Source organism: Mastomys coucha, unplaced genomic scaffold (genome assembly GCF_008632895.1).
Source record: "Mastomys coucha isolate ucsf_1 unplaced genomic scaffold, UCSF_Mcou_1 pScaffold13, whole genome shotgun sequence".
Lineage (NCBI taxonomy): Eukaryota > Metazoa > Chordata > Mammalia > Rodentia > Muridae > Mastomys > Mastomys coucha.
The window spans coordinates 30,283,701-30,306,517 of record NW_022196895.1 but is presented as its reverse complement, the minus strand read 5'-3'; the positions used below and the strand labels follow the sequence as shown (position 1 = coordinate 30,306,517).

The 22,817-nt window shown below is 44.9% G+C and overlaps 1 protein-coding gene across 1 annotated transcript in view; it reads left to right on the top strand.

Annotated features, from left to right (window-relative positions):
- Positions 1–22,817, top strand: part of Reep5 (receptor accessory protein 5) — a 32,255-nt gene that overhangs the window by 5,289 nt on the left and 4,149 nt on the right. The window contains exons 3-4 of the mRNA XM_031365292.1: positions 13,133–13,271; positions 20,452–20,620. Coding sequence (XP_031221152.1) covers positions 13,133–13,271; positions 20,452–20,620 — 308 coding nt within the window. The remainder of the gene's footprint in view (positions 1–13,132; positions 13,272–20,451; positions 20,621–22,817) is intronic.

The following is a 22,817-nucleotide window of genomic DNA, read 5'->3' as shown; positions in this document are numbered from 1 at the left end:
AGGTGCCAGTGTCACCCTTTAGATATGTCAAGGAATAAAGTAGACACACTCTCCCTTCTGTGTCAGCAGTCTGCCCGTGAGCAAGCAAGAAATAGGTTAAGTAGTGACAGAGTGGTGAACTCTCAGAAGAAGAGAGTCAAGAAGCTTTGTGGTAGAGGGTAACAGGACTGGGTCTTTGGCTATTTATCTGCAATGCTATTTAAGACCTGAGGAGTGAGCTGGAACCAGCCTGTCAGAAGTGGAGTGGGCCATGGCCTGAGGCAGCTGTAGCCGCGCCACTTGGCTCTGTGACAGGAAAGAGTGGTTGGGAATGACAGAAAAGGGGCAGGTACCGAAGGGGTCCAGGTGTGCAGAGGGCAATGCTGATGGTGAGTGAGGTGCGCCTTTCACTCTAGGTGGTTGGTTTTTTTGTTTTTTTGTTTTGTTTTGTTTTGTTTTGTTTTTTGGTTTTTTTCTGATGGTATGAGAGAGGGTTTAAATAAGGGTCCCATGATAGGACTTCCCTGAGATCTCTGGAAGGGATTGGCGATCTTGCTAAAAAGTCAGCCAGAATTTATTTCCTTTTTTCTCTGCCTTTCGACTTTTGTTATTGTTTTTTTTTCCCCTGTATCATAGGTGGGGCATACAGACTTCCCCTGTGCTGTCACAGGGCATACAGACTTCCCCTGTGCTGTCATGGAGGGCCATACAGACTTCCCCTGTGCTGTCATGGAGGGGCATAGAGACTACCCCTGTGCTGTCATAGAGGGCATACAGACTAACCCTGTGCTGTCATGGAGGGGCATAGAGACTTCCCCTGTGCTGTCATAGAGGGCATAGAGACTTCCCCTGTGCTGTCATAGAGGGCATACAGACTTCCCCTGTGCTGTCATAGAGGGCATACAGACTTCCCCTGTGCTGTCATGGAGGGCCATACAGACTTCCCCTGTGCTGTCATGGAGGGCCATACAGACTTCCCCTCTGCTGTCATAGAGGGCATACAGACTTCCCCTGTGCTGTCACAGGGCCATACAGTCTTCCCCTGTGCTGTCATGGAGGGCATACAGACTTCCCCTGTGCTGTCATAGAGGGCATACAGACTTCCCCTGTGCCGTCCCAGGGGCATACAGATTGCATGTAAAGGTCAGCATTGGGCCTACAGGTTGAAGGGTGTGGAAATGAAGTCTGGAAAAGCGTATTTGGCCTCCTGCCTTTTTCCATTACTCACCCCCTTGAGAAATTCATGGGCGAGGCTCAGGTGCATCTGGCCCCAGGTCAGGACTCTGAATGTGGGAGCAGGGAAACAGTGGTGAGTGGGGAGCCAGTGCCTGCCCACAGGCCTCCTTCCAGGGGGTGGGTCTTTCTTTTCTATGCACAGAATCTCTTTGAGCCCCCTAATCTCTCTGTGTTTAGACATTCTGACCACCCTGTCTAGGCAGTCTGGAAGCTAATTCCAGCCTTTTTGTTACCATGAACTGTTGACAGATCTACCTTCATCTCACTGATAAGAAAAGGCTGGACAACAATGAATCCTGTCATAAAGACAAACCCACCTCTCCTCCCCCCTTGGCCCAGTGTATATACTTCAGTGTCCAGCATGTTCACACATCTGTGCAAACATGTCTACTGTCTAGTTCTGAACATTTTTGTCACCCCCAAAAGGAAACCACAGTGGTTATTTCTACTTCTCCCCACTCAACTCTTGGGCAGCCATCGCTAACACTCTGTCTCAAGGAATGTGCTCTGCACATTTTACATTGGTGGGATCGTACACTTGGGCTTCTGTGACTGTGCAGCCCTGCTTTTCAGAGGCTCCAAGACCAGCAGAGAATGGGACTCTACCTTCATACACGAAGCTTGTTGCCTGAGACCTACAAGGACCCCTTGGTGGTGTGGCGCTGGTCCAGCCAGGGCTGTGAGTCTCGTCCCTGCCTCTGTGTACAAGTGGAACCATGATGCAAAGTCTAATGACATGGCTTTCTATGTTTAATATTGCTCTGCCCTGAGGAGGGGGAGGGAGGATTGGCTTTCTGTCCTACTCGGGAAGCTTTTGGTTTAAAATTCTGCACAGACATCTGTGTCTTTTTATTTCTTACATGCTTAGAAAAATCAGGCTGCCACTCTCCCCGAGTTGCTAGAATTCAGCCTTAGAGGTCAGATACAAACCAAGGTCCTTGAGTGTTGAGTGTGGTTTGGTTTTTGTTTTCTGTAGGGGGTTGAGCACAGGGCCTTGTGGGTACTACTAAAGCATACCACCACTGAGCTAACCCACAGCCCCTTTTAGTTTGAAGTGATACTCTGTGGTCAGGCATGGTGAGCACACATGTACAGTCCTAGCACTTAGAAAGTGGATCACAGATCCACTAGAACTAGACAGTAGACATGTTTATACAGCGGCTGTGAGGCCGGTCTGAGGCTCTGCCTTGCTCTCCCAAAGAAAATAGACAGGGGGTGGGGAAAGGAGAGGAAGGAGAGGGAGAGATGTTGAGGAGAGAGAAATGATAGTCCAAGAGGAAACGCACACACACACACACACACGCACACCCAGTGCACACACATGCACGCGTACACACACACACATGCATGCATGTGCACACACACAGAGGAAGAAGGAGGGGAGACAGAGTTGATGTATTTCCCAAGGTTATACAGAGGCTAGAGGCCAGGCTTGACCTGCAGCCCTCAGTTACTACACAAGAATGTAACAGCACCTTTTTGACTTTTGTTAGTGTTAATCTTACAGACTGTAAACATGTTTAGAGTTCATCACTATGGCATCTGTATTTAAAAGTTTTGAAATCTCACATCCACCTTGGGAACGTGTTATTTTGTTTTCTTAATGTTCTCCACCCCAATTTAAACTCAAGGTACCAGAATAAAGAATTTTATTTTCTCTGGGCATGATGACATATATCTTTTATCCCAGCACTGTAAAGGTGGAGACAAGGCGAGCTCTGAGCCAGAGCCATCCTGGTCTACATAGTGGATTCTAGCCCAGCCGGGGTGAGACCTTCTCTTAAAGACAAAAAGGATTTTTTTTTTCCTGAAAAGATTTATTTTTATTATTTTAAATGGTGTGTCTGTGCAGGGGTATGTGAACATGGTGTGGGTGCTGGAAGAGGCCAGAAGTGCTGGAGCACCTGAAGCTGAACTTACAGGTACTTGTGAGCCACCCGAGGGTGTCCCACACGGGACTCTGATCCTCTGCAAGAGCAGTGTGAACTCATAACCGCTGAGCCATCTCTCCAGCCTCAAGAATTTTACTCTTACACAGCTGGTGGATACTTGTGTAGTGTTTTATTTTACTGGACATTACACATGTCTTTGTTTAAGGTCTTTACTAATATTGCTCATTTAATGTTCAGAACAATCCTGTTATGTAAATGTGATGGTAATTCCCACTCTTACAGATAGGGAGCAGAAGTAACAGTAGCCCTTTCAAGGCTTTGATCGGGGTGTGGGAACTGGTCCCTGGTCTGGGTTTCAGTAAGATGTATCCCACATGGCTTTGTGTGTCCCGTAGATTCATGCAGTAACCTCATGTAGTGAAGAAAATCTGGTGTTAGCATTTTCCTTTATTAAATCAGCTCTGAACACATTAGCTTTGTGCAGGATGTCCTGTATCTCTCAGATAAGGTGCCCCCTGCCCAGTATAATGGAGGCATTTGCCGTGTTTTGTGAACATGAGCTAGAAGTACTATTAATTTCCCTCTGTTACCTGTCATGTAGCTTTAACTAACCAGCCAGGTGTGCACGCTATGCATGTGCTGTCATGTTGACAGACATCCCAGCCCCTGGCTCTTAGAGAGCAGTCTTAATGAGTAACTCACTGGTCTGGAACTCATTATCCCCCTGCCTCGGTTCTCATGTCCTGGGATTTTAGGCATAGACCATCACACTTGGCCAAAGTTAAGCCACACTTGACATAGATATTATAGTTATGAAGCCTTTGGTTTTGTTGACAATGTTTGTCCTGGTGCATTGAGTCTTCACTTTAGGTGACTTGTTTCTGAGTGGCACATGAGCCATAGTATGTGTCTAAGTGTATTGTGTGAGAGACTTCAGAGGCCTGCTAATATGGAGTTGGTAATTACAAGGTGTGTTACTCCTGGGCAAAGAACCCAACTTAAAAAAATAATTATATAGGGCCGGGTGGTGGTGGTGCACGCCTTTAATCCCAGCACTTGGGAGGCAGAGGCAGGCGGATTTCTGAGTTTGAGGTCAGCCTGGTCTACAGAGTGAGTTCCAGGACAGCCAGGGCTACACAGAGAAACCCTGTCTCGAAAAACAAACAAACAAACAAACAAACAAACAAAAATATATATATGAATTTAGTGAGGGTATGGAGAGAGAAAATGAACATGTATAGAGATCAGAGGACATTTCTGTCATCTCTTTGCTCCTTAGACTTCATTGATTTGTTTAAACTATATTTTTGTTGTTTTAAATTGTGCACACACATGTGTGTGCACACACACACATGTGTAACATATGAAAGAGTATGTGTCTGAGGGCAAGGGCATGCGGATTCTAGAGGTGTTGGAGCTGGAATTACAAGCAGTTTCTCATCACCTGATGTGGATGCTGGGAACTGAATCCAGGACCTCTGTAAGAGCAGTAAGAGCTCTTAGCCATGGCCATCTCTCCAGCCTGCTCTCCTCAGACCTGGTTTTGTGGCAGAGTTTCTCTTGTTTCAGACAAGGTGCTGTGTGTGAGTGGGACTGCCATCTTATGGTAGGGGTGATGGGTTGGGATTACAGACATGAGCACTCTGTTTTACATGTAGCCTCAGAGGATGGAACTCAAGCTGTCTGGCTTCACTAGTTGAGCCATATTGCTGGACTCCAGCCTATGTTTATAAAACTCAATGGTGTTATGTGTAAAAAGTCACAGAAGCAGGCCAGGCATTGTGGCACACACCTTTAATCCCAGCACTCGGGAGGCAGAGGATGGAGTCCAGGACAGCCAGGGCTCTGTTACATACAGAAACCCTATCTTGAAAAACAAAACAAAACAAGAAAAAGAAAGAAAAAGAAGAGTCACAGAAGCAGGCAGTAAGGATCATTTTTTCTATGGCAGCAAGGGGAAGCGACCTAGTCATACTTAGGATTTCCTAACTTTACCTCATGGAACTTTCAGACAATTTAAGAATCATGACTATTCCCAAATACTGTTTTCTTTGATTAATTTTTCCCTGACTAATTTTTGTTTTTTTCCTTGTTATTTTTTTTCCTGTGTTTAAACCACTTGTTAAAAACATCGTTATTCAAAGATGAAAAGAACTGTAAGGTTTTATTCTTCAGCACTCTAAGTTTGTGTGTCTTGTGTTCTCTTCCTGCTTTGGTTCAGTGGAGGAAGTTGTTTCCAAGCAGAGTATAACTAACGTGGACTAACAAGGTTTGAACTTTAAATCCACTTTCTTTTCTACTTTTGTCGGGGGGAGGATCCAAAATCCAGTCATGCATTTGCTCCTGGTAAACGCTTAACTTTTGACTGATTCAGACTCAGGCGTAGAAGCTCTGTGAGGATGGCCCACAGCTCCTGTCCATCTGCTCCTGGCCTTCTTTGGTTTCCTTCATTCTTGGCCAAAAGTTAAACCTGCTCTGTGGCCTCCTCCTCATTTTTCTTAGTTTCTTCAGAGCAGTAGGTCCACATTGGTGTTGCAGGACACGAGAAGCAGAAGGCTGAATCCTGGGTGCTTTGGCACTGGCTTCTTACCCTCTTTTAAGGACTGTTTGACACCTTGTTGGCAGATGTCATCCTCTTTAGAGGATGCAGATTCTGCCAGCTTGAGCCCCAGCCACTGAAGCACAATGATACCTGTCAGTCCTGGAGTACCCCTGACACCATCTCTTCTGGGTAACCAAGTTGAGAACACTCAGATTGGTACCCACAATGCGTCCTTGAGCAGGCGTGGGCTTCCTCTCCCAGTTCTCCCTGGTCTGTTAACAAGAACGCCCTGACTCCAGCAGGCACACTCTGCTGAGGGTCAAGATGCCTTGGCATTCCCATCACAGATTTGGACCACCTATCATTTCCACTCTTCACCCCAAGCATCAGGAGCTACTCTGTTGCCATGGTTTCTCGCAGGATGTATGGTTTGCCATCCTCATCCACTTCAGTGAGTTTCTGGCAGCTTCATCTTGATGTAGCCGACCATCTTAGAGACACAACAAAAAAAGAGCTTAAATCCACTTTTTAAAACTTGGTTTTTATTTCCATTGAGACTTGTTTTTTGTAACTCTGCCTTTCCGTGATAGACCTCTCTCCCACAAGCATACATGCAAGCCAGTTAGGAAGTGCTTTTGCCTTTATTTTGGGTGTCACTATGTAGTCTAGACTGGCTTTGAATTCACCCCAGCCTCCCTCCTGGGTGCTACATGCTTGCGATACTACACTGGCTCTGAGACTAATTAAATGTTTGATTGTAGATCACTGAGAACCATTTAGGACCGTGGCCCGGGATCAAGTGCACTTAGGTCACCTGTGCTGTAACTGATAACTATAACTGTAACTGTGGTGGGCTCCCAGGTCACATTATCTACACTGGTGCACATTTAATGTGGGGCAACAAACCAGAGATCTTATTTACTTCATTCATTTCTCTATACTCTAAGAAAAAGTAAAGAAAATTAAGCTATCAGTATTGCCTGTTGATAAATACCTCTCGAGCTTATTATTTGGCAGGCAGAACACAGACATGGACAGCACTAAACTACACGAGCTTTTAGATTCATCCTGTGTGTATGGTCACCTTTCATTGTGTACAAGGATATCTGTTCCATAGGCCTCACACACCTGTTCTTACATACTCTACTGAGTATAGCAAGCTGACATTTTTCAGTTTAATGACATGAGAGAATGTTGAGCTACACATTGGGCAGAAAGAACCTTTAAGAGCCAATATGTTGTTAGAAATGCTTAATGGAGGGGCTGGAGAGATGGCTCAGTGGTTAAAAGCACAGTCTGATCTTCCAGAGGTCCTGAGTTCAAATCCCAGCAACCACATGGTGGCTCACAACCACCTGTAATGAGATCTGATGCCCTCTTCTGGTGTATCTGAAGACAGCTACAGGGTACTTAGATATAATAAATAAATAAATCTTTAAAAACAAACAAACAAACAAAAGAAATGCTTAATGGTGGGGACATGGAGATGACTAGGGGGTAGAGGCATGTGCCCCCAAGCCTGATGACCTGAACTTAATCCCCAGCATTCTTGTGGGAAGCACAGCATTCGTGTGGGAAGAACTCCTCCAGAATGTTCTCTGACCTACATGTGTGCAGTTGCATGTGTGGATACACACACACACACACACACACACACACACACACACGCACACGCACGCACGCGCTCTTGCTCTCTCTCTCTCTCTCTAAATGTAAATTAAAGTGTCTAATTGGTTAGCTGTATTTAAGTAGCAAATATAATGTCTGTCCCAAGGAGAGTGAATTATAACTCATAGATGAGGAAAGTTTCAATAATTACAATTATAATAAATACTTAAAGTAGAACATGTACTTTCTTCCCATGGCTTCTTTCCATTTGCTAGTTTTAATCTGTTAATGATGTAAATAGTAGCATATTTGTAATCCAGAACACTGTATAAGAGTTGAGCAGCATTGATTCACATTGTAGTTTTTCAGTTGCTTACACTTCTGTTTTGTGTACTGGGGATTGAACCAGGGCCTGTGTATACCAGGCAAGTGTGACAACCACTAAGGTGTACCCCTGGTTCCTGCATCAACTTCCAAGTGCTGTTGTATTTCTCTCTAGAGAGACTGTCTGGAAGAAGAGAAGGACTCAACATGGAGGAAATGAATAGGCCAACAGCTGACATATAAACACTGAAACTCTGTTGTGCTCAGTGAGAACAAACGTTCTGTTGAGAGCAAACGAGCGAGCGGAGGCTGCTGCAGGCTCTCCTTGGGCTTCTGCTTTGGTTTCCCGTGTGATCTGTGTGTGTGCCTCTGGGGTTGGATGCAGAGGCTTGCACATGCTGGGCAGCTGCACCCCCAGAGCAACCCCTGCTTAGCAGGCTGGAAGAGGGAGAGTGAAGAATGGTTTAGCTGTGAGGTTCTCTCATTTTACCAGCAGGGACATTTTGTCCTTCAGCTGTCAGGCATCTTTCCCTCTCATATGTCACTGGTGACTGCCATGCCTCCTGAACACACTATTAGGAGTTCCAGGAGTTTATCAAACAAAGGCACTGGGATTACCACAGTGGGGTGAGACTGATTCTTCCCCTATCTCTGCCAGTTAACCCACACAAAGCCGTGCTGTGCCTGTGTGAGGAAGGAGTGGTTGCCAGGGAGGGAGGGGGCGGTGAGAGGGGCATGGAGCTTTGCTGGCGCTTCTGATGCAGTAATGTTGCTGTGAAAGTTTAACGACCACCATTCCACACACACAGTGCCCTGGTGCCAGGTGGAGATTTGGCTGCAGTATATATAAACTGGATGCTGTTAGCACGCAGGTAGTATGCTGATAGGAAGAAACAGAACAGCTAAAATGAAAGCCCTTGTGATAGCATACCCAGCCATCACAGTACCTAAGAGAGAGACCAGACTCACCCGGAGGATTAGTTCAGAGAGAGCCTTGGTTACATGTTACCTTTGAGACCAGCATGGGTTACATGAGACCCATCCTTAAAGAAAAATGTAGCCGGGGCAGTGGTAGCACACACCTTTAATTCCAGCAGTCTGAGCCGGGCTCTGAGTTCAAGGCCAGCCTGGTCTATAGAGAAAGTTCCAGGATAACCAGGGCTGCAGAGAAACCCTGTCTCAAAAACAAAACTAAACAAAAAGAGGAAACAACACCCATTCCTAAAACCCCAAACTAAACAGTATAGTGTAATATAAGAATTAAAAAGTATATTATAAAGTGTCTAGCTTGTAAGCAGAGTTTTCTTCTTTATCCTGTTTTGAAGAGCAGCTATAGATCCACAGTAAAATTGAACTGGAAGACCAGAATTTCCCATATACGCCTGCCCCTACGTAGAACCAGGGCCGTAGTCAGCATTCCTACTAGTGAGAAGAGTTACAGCTGAGTGTGATGGACACCTCTTTATCACCTGAATTCCGAGAGCTGCAGCTTAGTCTTGTCTGGATCAGGGAATGGTTTCTGCTCTCTTTAATGGCATTTAGTTTGGGAGGGAGAAGAGACTGGTAGCTCATGACCATCTCAACTTTACTTTTTTCATGTCTTTGATGCTATTCTTTAACATACATCTTCAGTTCTTGGCTTAGTTTCAAAAAAAAAACAAACAAACAAACAAAACAAAACAAAACAAAAAAACCAAGCAAACCCAGTTTCGGAGTTATGAACAAGTAGGCAAGCCAACAAGGAGTGGAGTCAGCCAGCACCTACTGTTGAGCCCCCATGGGCTGCGAGAGGCTCATGCGTGCCCTTGTGTGTGGCCTAGTACCAGTTCAATACTCATTTTCCCAGTCTATCTTCCAGGGTTGGCCCAAAGAATGTTTCGCCAGTGTTGAAAAATTTCCCAACCTGCACACAGGCCTTTGGATATTTCAGCTGACTCTTTCCCCTTAGGATCTGGGGTATATTTAAAATCCACAGACAATTCTCTATTCTCCTTTCACCCTTACTAATAACATTCCCTGTACCAGATCTTAGTCAGGGACTGTTGATCTTTTTCTCTCTTTAATTGCTTACCTCCCTGTGAGTTCTAATAAAAATTACTATAATTATTACCTATTATGGACATATTATTTATTCTGTGCCATTCAGTGTTTATAAATACATTATGTGTACTAACTACTGCAACACAGTAAGGTTTATCACATCATGTGGTAGATGAGCAAGCTAAAGAAAGCCCAGAGAAAATGAATATTCCCTTCCCCCAAGGTTAGAATGAGTGGTGGGGCAGGGTGCTGAAGTGGTTGCAAAGCCAGGCATAGTGTACTCGGGTACCCTGACCTAGTGTAATTAGTTTTTGATAGTTTACTTTAAGTAGAAAGTTCAAATGATTTCATTTCATCTGATGGGTTATATCCTCTCTTCTCTCTTTCTCTATGTGTATATGTCAAAGGCCTTTTAATCTCTAAAGCATAGATTGTGTCACTGTTAGAGAAGACTGTTTACAAGGAAATCTATTAGCTAGTTCCTCAAGAGAGAAGTTAAGTGAGCATGTTCACTTTAGGGTTTGGTTATAACAAAGCCCCAGACAGAACAATCCTCATAGGAAGTAGTAGTTGTAGTCTGCAGCTCAGTGTTTCCAAATAAATCCCTTTTTCTGCCCCTTTGTTATTAAAAAGCACCAGGCTAAGCCAGGTGGTGCCAGTGCACGCCTTTAATCCCAGCACTCAGGAGGCAGAGGCAGGCAGATCTCTGAGTTCAAGACCAACCTGGTCTACAGAGTGAGTTCCAGGGCTACACAGAAAAACCCTGTCTCACCCTCCAGCCCTACCCTAAAAGCACTATTAAACTATCCCAGTTCTCGGGCTGATTTTATGCTCTCTGAAATCTTTCTGGATACCTGTCTTCATCTGTCACTGCATACAGACACATCCTTTCTTTGTTTGCTTGTTTTGTTTTAGCACCAAAATAGAATGTGGTTTTTTTGTTTTTGTTTTTGTTTTGTTTTGTTTTGTTTTTTTGAGACAGGGTTTCTCCGTGTAGCCCTGCCTGGCTGTCCTGGAACTCACTCTGTAGACCAGGCTGGCCTCAAACTCAGAAATCTGCCTGTCTCTGCCTCCCAAGTGCTAGGATTAAAGGCATGTGCCACCACTGCCTGGCAAAATGTGTTTTTATATCTTATATTTTGGATGTCTGTTTTTATCCATTATAAAGGCTTCAGAATATTTAAAATGTATTTAAATAGTCTACCCCTCCCCCCTTTAAAATGTGTTGTGTGGAGCTTCTATAATCCTAGAATTTTAATGAATTAGAATCATTTTGATACCACTCTGGCCTCTGACTTTCTTTTTCATAATCACAGACAGATAGGTATGCAGGCAGGCAGGCAGGCACCCACTCATGCATGCACTTGTACATGTACACAGGTATGCTAGTGCGGTCCTACAATCCCAGAACTTGGGAGGTGGAAGCAGGAGGATGAGCAGCTGAAGGCCAGAGTCAGCTGTATAGCAAATTTGAAGCCAGCATGGACTGTGAGAGACCCTGTCTGAAGAAATGTATATGTATGTATGTGTGTGTGTGTGTGTGTGTGTGTGTATATAAGAATTTTAGTAAGTTCATCTTTGAGATGCCTCTAATTTGACCTTTGTGGTTCCGAATTCTGGTCTGTGAAATTGTTGAATTCCTGGCTCCCCCAGAGCAGCAGACCCTCTTTTCTACCTTAGCTTTGTCTGTCACCTACACAGCCCAGCTTCTTACCATCTGCTCTAGGGAAGTAAAGCTCCATCTCTAGACCATGGCGTGTGAGGCTTAGGACAGAGGAGAAGGAAACCGCAGTGCAGAGGTGGTCAGGCTTTGGGTCAGCGGTGAGAAAATGCAGTGTAGCCTGCAGAGAGTAATGGACTTAAAGGCCACGGTTCATCCAGAGAAGCTGAGTATTTACCGTAGGAGTTCAGAGTTCAGGGTCAGTGTCTGCCACTTACAATGAAGCCAGGCCTGTGCAGAGAGCCACAGTCGTTGCTAGCTGCTGCTGAGATTGCTCCAGAGTGTCTCTGGAGTTTAGCTGGAGATTGATAAGAGCCAGAAACGTTGGCCCAATAAAGCAAACGGGGCATTTAGATGTAGTTCTTAAAAATCTTGGTGAATGGTTTTAACTCTTAAGTTCCTTTACACACGAGAATGTTCAGGTGTGCATTCTAGGCCTGGTGTAGTTCTCTTCAGTGCTGCTTCTGTGTACCTTTTCTCTCTTGGCCTCCTGCTCAGTGCCGGGAATCAGTAGCCAGTTGGAAACCACAATGGCTACTGGGGTTTTCTTTCTTAGAAGTGAGTAGGGTGGTGCTGTGAAGGCTGGGAATCTGAAATGAATGGTTGTCTGCAGTGGGATCCGCTGCACAGCTTGCTTGCTTTTTCTTTTTAAACCTTAATGTGTTTGGTGTATATGTGTGTGTGTGTGTGTGTGTGTGTGTGTGTGTGTGTTGGGGTAGCTTACCCTAGCATCCCTGTGGGGGTCAGAGGACAGTTATCAGGTGAGGCAGGATTCCTTGTTTGCCAGTGTGTACAACAGGCTAGCTGGCCTGTGAGCTTCTGAGGATAGTTGTCTCTGCCTCCCCTCTGCCAGAGTAGGGATGGGATTAGACACACTGTACTGGGTTCTGGGCATCTGTGCTTTACCCACTGAGCCATCTGCCCAGCCTCTTTTATTTAATGTTATTTTTGAGACAGCAGTCCAGCTTGGAACTTGAGATTCTCCTGCTTTCACCCCCCTCAGGGCAGGTGCCACCACACCTGGCTCTGGTACAGCTGTCTGAGAGCATGTGGCTGTCGGCCACCTTCCAGAGCCTGAATTAGTAGGTCTCAAGAAGGAACTGGATACTGTGTTTTACCAACTCCTTTGACTTCTGATGGTCCCTCCTCTGCCCCAGTGAGTAGGTGAGAGAGTAGAGAGTTGAGACTGTGGCCTTTCTTTATGTTCCATGACCTGTGGACCTTGGCTTTTCCTAGTATAGGACAAGATCTCTGTGGTACCTTACAAACATAAGACTGCAAACCTTCTATTGTACTTAGTAAGCATTAAATGCACATTTTATACCAGACATGTTGCTAGGTGCTGTCAAGTCTGATGGTGAGTTGCATTTCTAATTAAGAAAACGACTCTCTCGACAGTGGAGTGAGCGCAGGCTCGGGAGGTGGTCCTAGGTATGAACCGGACTCTGCTATTGTACCAGTGCTGCCTCTCTTCTTTAAGCTGTTTCTTCCTCTAAGAACAAAACAACAACAATAACAAAACAGCAGCAAGAACAAAAAACACCCTACAGGCTATTATGAAGGTTTTAAAAATTGTTTTTGACAGGGTCTCATTATGTATCCCTGGCTGGCCTAGATCCCTGGCTGGCCTGGAATTTACAGACACCCTCCTGCCTCTGCCTCCTGAGAGCTGCAGTTAACGTGTGCCACAGCTCATACATCTACTTGAGTTTTTGGTGTCAGAGAACAGAATGTGAAGGAGGAGTGGATCTCACTAATTGATGACATATTTTCTTTTACATTGCTTTTCAGAATGAAAGCCATCGAGAGTCCCAACAAAGATGACGACACCCAGTGGCTAACATACTGGGTGGTGTATGGCGTGTTCAGCATTGCCGAATTCTTCTCTGATCTCTTCCTGTCCTGGTTCCCCTTCTACTACATGCTGAAGGTACAGTGGCGTCTGACGGCTCCTCTCTTCCACATATGTCTGTTCTTTGCCCTGTCTCTCAGACTCCATCTCAGGACCTCTAGACCAGGAAGAGTAGGGGCCAGGGCTTGAGTGTTAGATGCCAGTAGTTCTTGTCTCAGATTACAGAGAAGGCGGCAGGATTCCTTTCTCCATTCCTTGGTTGAAGGCTTTGGCAGAGCCAGGGCAGCTTGTGTCAGTGGCCTGTTTGATAATTGCAGGGAATGGAAGTCCTATGACCGACGCAGGTTAGTCTTCATGCAGTGTGTGGTAGACTTCATGTTTTCAGCATTCACAGTGCTGAATAGGAGTTGTTATTTTGGGGAGAAAACCAAACAATTTCCTTAATAGATATGGGAGAAAGAAAATATCTAGTTGGATGAGAAAGTTCTCTTGGTAACTTTGGCAGTGTGGTAGTCAGAGCTCAGGCCTGCCAAACCTTGTTTTTGGCACAGGACTAGCCCAAGCTGCCAGCATTTGGGGGAAGGATGAGAAACTGAAACTCATTTATAACTAGATTTCTGCGGGCTTCTGGCTTCCCCAGAGGGGAGCGAGAGGGAGAGAGGAACTCATTTCCTGAATGTGGTGGTTCTTTTTCAAGCTCTGACGGTTGCCCAGGTGTCTTCCACAGAAGAGTGGATGTGAGTAGCCACTGCCTCTGGTTCTCAGACTGCAGACTTGGCAGCTGTGAGGGGCTCCAGGCTGTTCTCTGTCCCTTTTTACTAGTACAAAGTACATGTGACATAGTTTAAAGATTCAGGTCACTCTGAAAGATTTTGAAAAAGAAAAACCAATCCATTCTGCACTTTCCTTAAAAATAACCATTGTTGAGGCTGGAGAGATGTCTCAGTGGTTGAAAGTACCTGCAGCCATTGGCGAGGATCCAGGTTCGAGTCCCAGAACCCACATGGCAGCTCACAACTGTCGGTAACTGCAGTCCCGGGAATCTGCTTCTCTTCTGGCCTCCAGGGGAACCAGGCACATGGAAGCTGAACTCATACACATAAAATAAGAATAAATATTTAAAAAACAAAAGAGCTCACTTCCCTTTATCTATGGCAACTTAGCTTTGCCATTTATTTCTCTGTCCATAAATAAGGTGTGGTTTCTATGCTTGCTTCTATTTTGTACATTATTTTGAAAGATGATTTGGCTTTCTCTCCTCCCCACATCCTACCAGATTCCTACAGTCTTTCCATGTCCAAATCATTCCCACTCACAAAATTATGACTTTGAAGATGGTGGAATATGGTCATGCAGTTGGCATGCATGTAGCACACCGAAGTTTGCAGTTTTTTGTTTGTTTGTTTGTTTTTTACACTTAGCAATTGTTACTTATATTTCTTTTTTTTTTTTAAAGATTTTATTTATTTATTTTATATATGTGATGAGTACATTGTAGCTGTCTTCAGACATACCAGAAGAGAGCATTGGATCCCATTGCAGATGGTTGTGAGCCACCATGTGGTTGCTAGGAATTGAACTCAGGACCTCTGGAAGAACAGTCAGTGCTCTTAACCACTGAGCCATCTCTCCAGTCTTATATATACTTATATATCTTATAACACATTTACAGTTAATTTTATTTTTATATACTTGCATATATAAATGCTTTCTAATCGGAGGAAGCTTGGATGCAGAGCAGATGTAACAGGCTGTCTCGTGCTTTAGTTTCTTGGGTTTTTTTTTTTCCTGGGCTGCAAGTCTGACCAGGGCTTTGCACATGTGAGACAAGTGCTCCACCACCGCCCTACTCCGCCAGCTCCTTAGTCTTGATTTCTAATTCTGAGATATAATAGGTGTAGCTCCCTTTGCTGTTTGCTCTTAGCCTTCATCTTAGAGAATCCATCCACACGGTCCTCTTTCCCTGCGGTCTGACTGTCCAGTTCTTACATTTGCTCATAGTTACAGCCGTTCTGCAGTAATGCCATGTGTTGGGACTTTTATTTCATCTATCATAGTTTCCAAGCTTAACTAGTTTTGCTAAGCACGTATTTTATTTTACTTGTGTGAGTGTGTGCGTATGCGTGTGTGCAAGTGTGTGTGTGTGTGTGTGTGTGTGTGTGTGTGTATGTGAGGGGGGGGGAGGTCAGAGGACCCTGTCAGGAGTTGGTTCTACATCTATCATGGGTTCTAAGAATCCGCAGTGTAGCTCTGACTTCGGGCTTCCACAGCTGCCTCACTTCTTTGAGCATAGAAACAATCGGTGGTAAAATTCTACATCATTCAATAGTGCTTCTGCCCCTGACCAGGTCTGTAGTGGATTATGTTGTTTTTCTTTAGCAACAGTGTACTCATCCAGTATCTTATTATTTTGGTCTGTGAACCAGTTTTCCTCCAAGGGATTTATAAACTCTTTCAGGCTGTGGAGTAAATGACACGCCCTTTATGTCCCACTTGACCCAAGAAGGAGAAGTGGCCAGAAAAATGAGTTTCTTGAAGGTCTCCCAGTCAAATTGGACTGAGGGCTTGCCCATGGGGGGTTATTTAGATCACTAATTGTTGTAGGAAGGCAACACTTCCCTGGCATGTGGTCCTGGGCTGCACAGAAAGCCAGTTACCATGAGAATGAGTGAGCCAACAAGCCATGTCCCCCATGGTGGCTGCTTCAGGTTCCTGCAGGAGTTCCTGCAGTTACTGCCCTGCCTCCTGACAGGAGCTGTAACAGGACTCTCATTCCCTGGGTTGCTTATTGTGAGATTGTATTATCACTGCAACAGAAATAAAAATAGAACACTTCAGGATAAAGGGGGAAATGGGCTGCAGAGATGGCTCACCAGTTAAGAGCACTGACTGCTCTTCCAGAGGTCCTGAGTTCAGTTCCCAGCAACCACATGGTGGCTCACAACCATCTGTAATGGAGATCCAATGCCCTTTTCTGGGGTGCCTGAAGACAGCAACAGTGTACCCACATACATGAAAAAAATAAATCTTTTTTAAAAGGGGGAAACTGTCTCCCTCACCCGCTCTTTTCTTTGCTTTACTTGTGGTTCAGGAAGAGAAGCCATCTCTGTTTTCCTTTTTCCTTAAGACAGGGTTTATGCTCAGGTGACCTCAAATTACTGTGCACAGCTTGAATGATTGATTTTGTTTGTTTGTTTTGATTTTCTGATACAGGGTCTCACTATATAACCCTGGCTGTCCTGGCACTCACTCAGTAGAGCAGGCTGGCCTCAAACTCACAGAGCTCCACCTGCCTCTGCCTCCTATGTGCTGCTGTCAAAGGTGTGCATGTGCTACCACAGCACCACAGCCCGGCTTGAACAATTGATCTTAAGTTCAGCCTGTCTCCTCCTCTGGCTATATTGCAAAGGCTTTCCCAGGTCTAGATTTCCTTTTCCCCTTAATTATACAAGTTTACATAGGCCATTTTATACAACTACATATTGTATTTTGAGTATATTTCCCTTATTTTGTTTTCCTGACAGTTTTTCTTCTACTTAATATGTCATCAGAACATAAATGGTATTGTGTGTCTAAGACTTAGGTTTCTGACCAATTCATTGTAGCATAGTGGGAAAAGTTGACACATAAAATCATTTAATACAGTGGTGGCGCACACCTTTAATCCCAGCACTTGGGAGGCAGAGGCAGGTGACTCTCTGAGTTCAAGACCAGCATGGTCTACAGAGCAGGTTGCAGGACAGGCAGGGCTATACAGAGAAACCCTGTCTTGAAAAAAAAAATCAGTCTCTGTCTGTCTGTCTGTCTCTCTTTTTCTGTGTGTGTGTGTGTGTGTGTGTGTGTGTGTGTGTTGCTGGAGACTGACCTCTGGGCCTGGTGCATTTTAGGCAAGCACTGTATTATTGAGTACATCTCCAGCCTTTGAAACACATTTTCTCTGGCATTAGCTTTAAACTCTGACCACGATGGTCCCCTGACTATCGGTTTTAGCCCTACTCTTGTATGGTAATAGCATTGAGCCACAGACAGTTGCCTGGCTTGTTGCCATGTATGGATTCATTGTGTCTGTGCTGATGCACGGCAGTTTCCTTAGAGTGGTGTGTGCCTTTCATCTGATTTGTCAGAGTGGGCTCCTGTGGTCGTCTCGAGGAGAGTTGTCAGCGCGAAGGAGGGCTTCATAACAAGCATGGTCACCTCTGCGTGACAAATAGTTCCAGAGATGAAGATGGAGCTCTGAGAGCTGGGAGCTAGGTATCGCCTTGAGATTTGGACAGTAATTAACCTTATTTTTAATACGAGAAGTGGAAAGTGCCGAGGATGGAGGTAGAGAGAAGTAATTATTCTACTGTCTCCAGACACCTAGAGGGTACCAGGAAGAACCAAGTGGATAGCTGGCTGTATATTCTCTAGAGTAATCACATTGAAGACAGAACTAGAGATGTTTGAGCTGGTCCTATCTGTTAGTCTTGCCTTAATTCATCCATAACAGAGAATCAGCCTGACTGCATTGCTCAAAGGTAGTGTCTCTGTAGGTGGGTGGCATTTCAGAGGGTTCCGTCAATAGTGGGGTCTTTAGATGATACTATTGTCTTCCTGATAGCAGATAAAAAAAAAAAAAAAAAAACATCACAGGGCTGGAGAGATGGCTCAGCGACTAAGAGCAGTGGCTGCTCTTGCAGAAGACTCAGGTTTAATTCCCAGCACCCACATGGTGGCTCAGAGCCATCCACCTCTCCAGTTCCAGAGGAATCTAATGCCCTCTTCTGACCTTCGTGGGCACTGTATGCACATATGGTGCACATATGCACTTGTGGGCAAAGCTTTTGTGCAATAAAGTAAATAAATGTAAAAAATAAAAAGAAATGATTTTCTTAAAACCCCACAGAAGAGAGAAAGGACTCAGCCGTGCTCACTTGCCTAAGCTCATAAAACAGGCCCTTTTGATTTTTAATCTGGTCAGCCATTAGCATTTCACCTTGGTGCCTTCTTTTGATGTGAATATATATGTCTGTGAATAATTTATCCCTGAAAATGAGACAGCCTACATTTTTTTTTTTAAAGATACTAGCCAGAAACATATCCCTCTCCTTTCTTTGAAGTTTCAATATTTTGTGCTGGAGTCCAGCCTGGCATGAAAGGGTCCGGAGGAAAGACAGTGATGGGGTATGGAGTCAGTGGGGAGACCAAAGTTTATCTTTGGCAATTCTGTCTGTAACTGTTTGCTAACAAAGACCAAAAGCTGTTGAATTCTTATAATAAACTCTTTCTGTTAGCATCAGGGGATTAGAAAAAAAGAAGACTTAATTGTTAGGGCTCCCTTTTCTCTGCTCAAGGACCAGACAACTCAAGGTCTTCTTTTCTTCCTGGTTCACAAGGAACTGGTTATTTCTTTGTGACCAGTCACTCAAGGACTCATTAACTCTTTGTGAACCAGGAAGAAAAGAAGGAAAATATTTTACATAGGCAATAAGCACAGACACAGACACACACACACACACACACACACACACACACACACACACACACACATATATATATATATACACACATACACATATTCTGGTTGGACCTAACCACCTATCTCATCAACTCCACAGTGTTCTTGCATACTTACATGCATACACACATACCCACACATGTATGTATATACAACAGACATATATATACACACACACACATTTGGTGGGTGGATGAGGCAGAGCTTCAGATACATCACCTTATTCCTTCTCTCTGGCCTTCTTATACCTTCTTAGACAAAAGTTCTTTAGAAAATTACCTTATAGATAAAATGTTACACAAAAGGGGAGTCACAGAAGGACATTGATATTCAGTTCAAAGCAGTATTTCATTTGATAAGCTCATTATACACTCAAGGCAACAGTTTCACGTGACCTCATTTTATCACAGTGCACACCTGTGGCCTCACCTGACCTAGAATGAATGTTTTTCCTTGATTACAAATTTGTCCCAAGCCTATTTTTCTTTTTAGTGTAATTGTGAAAGCTCATTGTATTCCTTATTATGCAGCCTTTACGTACTATTTTATGAGAAGTGAGCACATTTTATTCTTGATTCTAACTTTATTATATCTTTCTGGCAAAACAACTAAAACCATCTCTTAAAAGTTTCTTCCTAAAATTATTTGAATCAAATGAGGAAGTCTATAAAATCATTAGTTCATCTAAACAGCATTAATTCATGAAAGTTCATTTCTATGTTGATCTGAGGAAGAGGCATTATCAGCTGCAAGAAGCAATCCTAAGCTGAAGTTTCTTGGGACCTTGCCTCTTGGAGCTCACCCATCATAAGTCATGGTGGGCCACCTCTAGGAAAGTCACCTGCTAGCCTTAGTCTCTCCTAGATGGCACCTGACAATTTTGCCCATGCTGGCCTTGAACTTGTATGTTAAAGTGGTCCTCAGCCTGCAGCTGAGTGGCTGGGGCTACAAGTCCTGCTATACTGAGCTCTACCTTACTTTAATTACGTGTGTGCAGGCTATGTTTGCTCACCTGCACGTGCTCTCCCTCAGCCTTTTACATGGTGCTGGGAATCTAAACCCAGATGCTCATGTCTCCCAGCCCCTTCTTCATTATTTTTTTATTAGTAGGTTCTTATTTTAAGAAGAAGGATTTCAGTCAGACAAGATGGTGTAGTGCGTAACAGTGACTGTTGTGCAAGCTTTGCACCCCGAACTTGATTTCCAGAACCTATAATGAGGGAGAGAAATGATTCCTAAAAGTTAGCCTTTGACCTTCAAGTGTGTACCTGTACCTGCACTCACATACATGCCTCAGATTTCAAATAATATATAATACACACACAATTTAAGACATAATGGGTTTCATTGAGACATAGTTATGTTCCCTTTATTTTCCTCTCTCCCTGTTTCCCATTATTTGTTTTATTTATTTTAGATGTGGTCTCACAATCCCAGGTTGCCTTCGCTTTCCTGTATAGCTGTGGATGACCTTGAATGTCTGGCTTCACCTTCATGCAGTGATGGAATTGTGGGCTGGTCCGCCATGCCTCACTTCTGTGGTGCTGTGGGTTTAGCCCTGGAGACAGAACTGAGCTGTGGTCCCAGGCCCTCTTTCCTCTTCCTTCTCTTTCTCTCAAAACACAGTCTCGCTCTATAGCTCAGGCTGCTTCCCTACTGGCTGTACTTTTTCCATCTGAAAAAAAGCCTCCTATTAGCCATTAGACAACACTGGGATACCAGTGGAAACAACGCTTCTCACCAGCCTTTCGTTCCCTGCAGTGTGGCTTCCTGTTGTGGTGCATGGCACCCAGCCCAGCTAATGGGGCTGAGCTGCTCTACAGGCGCGTCATCCGTCCTGTCTTCCTGAAGCACGAGTCCCAGGTAGACAGTGTGGTGAAGGACGTGAAGGACAAAGCCAAAGAGACTGCCGATGCCATCAGCAAAGAAGGTAAGGCTTAGGGACAGCTTGTGCACTGTGTGGAGAAGATGCCATGCCCTAGGCTCAGATAACAGGCATCCTGGACACCTATCCTCCCCCAGTTCCTCTGCTGCTTCCTCAGTGACATTCAGTGCAGCCTTCACTCTCATATTAGAAAAGTGACATTTCCACTGAAGGCAGAGTAGAGCACCAGCTAGATAGATGTCTATATATCCAGTTCAGGTTGGCCTGCAATTAGCAATCAAGAAAATACCCCAAGGCATGCCCAAGGCCAGTCTGATGGAGGCTCCTCCTTCTCAGGTGAGTTGAAATCAAGATCAGCTGTGAAGAGGGCTTCCTGAGGCAGGCTTGAAAAATCAACAGAGGAGACCTCAGGGTAGATCATCAGGAACTGCTTGTGAAAAAAAGCTTGGAGGCCGGGCGGTGGTGGCACACACCTTTAATCCCAGCACTTGGGAGGCAGAGGCGGGCGGATTTCTGAGTTAGAGGCCAGCCTGGTCTACAGAGTGAGGATGGCAGGAGCAGGGCCTGCCAGTGGGCGGGGCAGGGCAGGGGCCGCGCACAGGCCATGGGAAGGCCAATGGCTTAGACTATGCTGCTGGAGGAGTTTGAGCAGAACAGTGTGACTGGCCACTGCAAGAGGAGTGGACTAAGGGGATTTAGCTCAGTGGTAGAGCATTTGCCTAGCAAGCACAAGGCCCTGGGTGGGTTCGGTCCTCAGCTCAGGAGTTTGGGGGATGTGGACTGAAGAAGGAAGGAAATGTAGATATTGTGATCTGGCTAGAGATGGTGGCCTAATGATTTGTAGCAGTGACAATAAAGTAGCAGTAGTAAGGATGGGATTCTTGGTTGCTTTGTTGTTGTTGTTGTTGTTGTTGTTGTTGTTTTTGTTTTATTTGATTTTGTTTTTTGAACAAGGTTTCTCTGTATAGCCCCTGGCTGTCCAGGAACTCACTCTATAGACCAGGCTGGCCTTGAACTCTGAAATCTGCCTGCCTCTGCCTCCCAAGTGCTGGGATTAAAGGTGTGGGCCACCACTGCCTGGTTCTTGATTGCTTTGAGATTCCACCTCACACCAGTCAGAATGGCTAGGATCAAAAACTCAGGTGACAGCAGATGCTGGAGAGGTTGTGGAAAAAGAAGAATATCCCTTCATTGCTGATGGGACTGCAAGCTGGTACAACCACTCTGGAAATCAGTCTGGCGGTTCCTCTGGAAATTGGACATAGTTCTACCAGAGGACCCAGCTATACCACTTCTGGGCATATACCCAGAAGATGCTCCAACATGTAATAAGGACACATGCTCCACTATGTTCATAGCAGCCTTATTTATAATAGCCAGAAACTGGAAACAACCCAGATGTTCCTCAACAGAAGAATGGATACAGAAAATGTGATACATTTACACAATGGAGTACTATCAGCTATTAAAAACAATGGATTTATAAAATTCTTAGGGAAGTGGATAGATCTGGAGAATATCATCCTGAGTGAGGTAACCCAATCACAAAAGAACACACATGGTATGCACTCTCTGATAAGTGGTTATTAGCCCAGAAAATTGGAATCCACAAAGTACAATCCACAAAGCACAAGAAACTCAAGAAGAAGGAAGACCAAAGTGTAGATACTTCATTCCTTCTTAAAAGGAGGAACAAAATACCCATGGGAGGAGTTTCAGAGACTAACTATGGAGCAGAGACTAAAGGAAGGACAATTCAGAGACTGCTCCACCTGGGAATCCTTCCATATCCAATCATCAAATCCAGACACTACTGTGGATGCCGGCAAGTGCTGGCTGACAGGACCTGATATAGCTATCTCCTGAGAGGCTTTGACAGTACCTGACTAATACAGAAGTAGAGGCTCGCAGCCATCCATTGGACTGAGCATAGGATCCCCAATGAAGGAGCTAGAGAAAGGACCCAAGGAGCTGAAGGGTTTGCAGCCCCTTAGGATGAACAACAGTATGAACTACCTAGTACCCTCAGAGCATCCAGGGACTAAACCACCAACCAAGAGTACACATGGTGGGACTAATGGCTCCAGAAGCATATGTAGCAGAGGATGGCAACGTTGGTCATCAGTGGGAAGAGAGGCCCTTGGCCCTGTGAAGGTTCTATGCCTCAGTGTAGGGGAATGCCACGATGAGGAAGCAAGAGGGGGTGGGTTGGTAAGCAGGGGGAGGGGAGAGGGAACAGCGT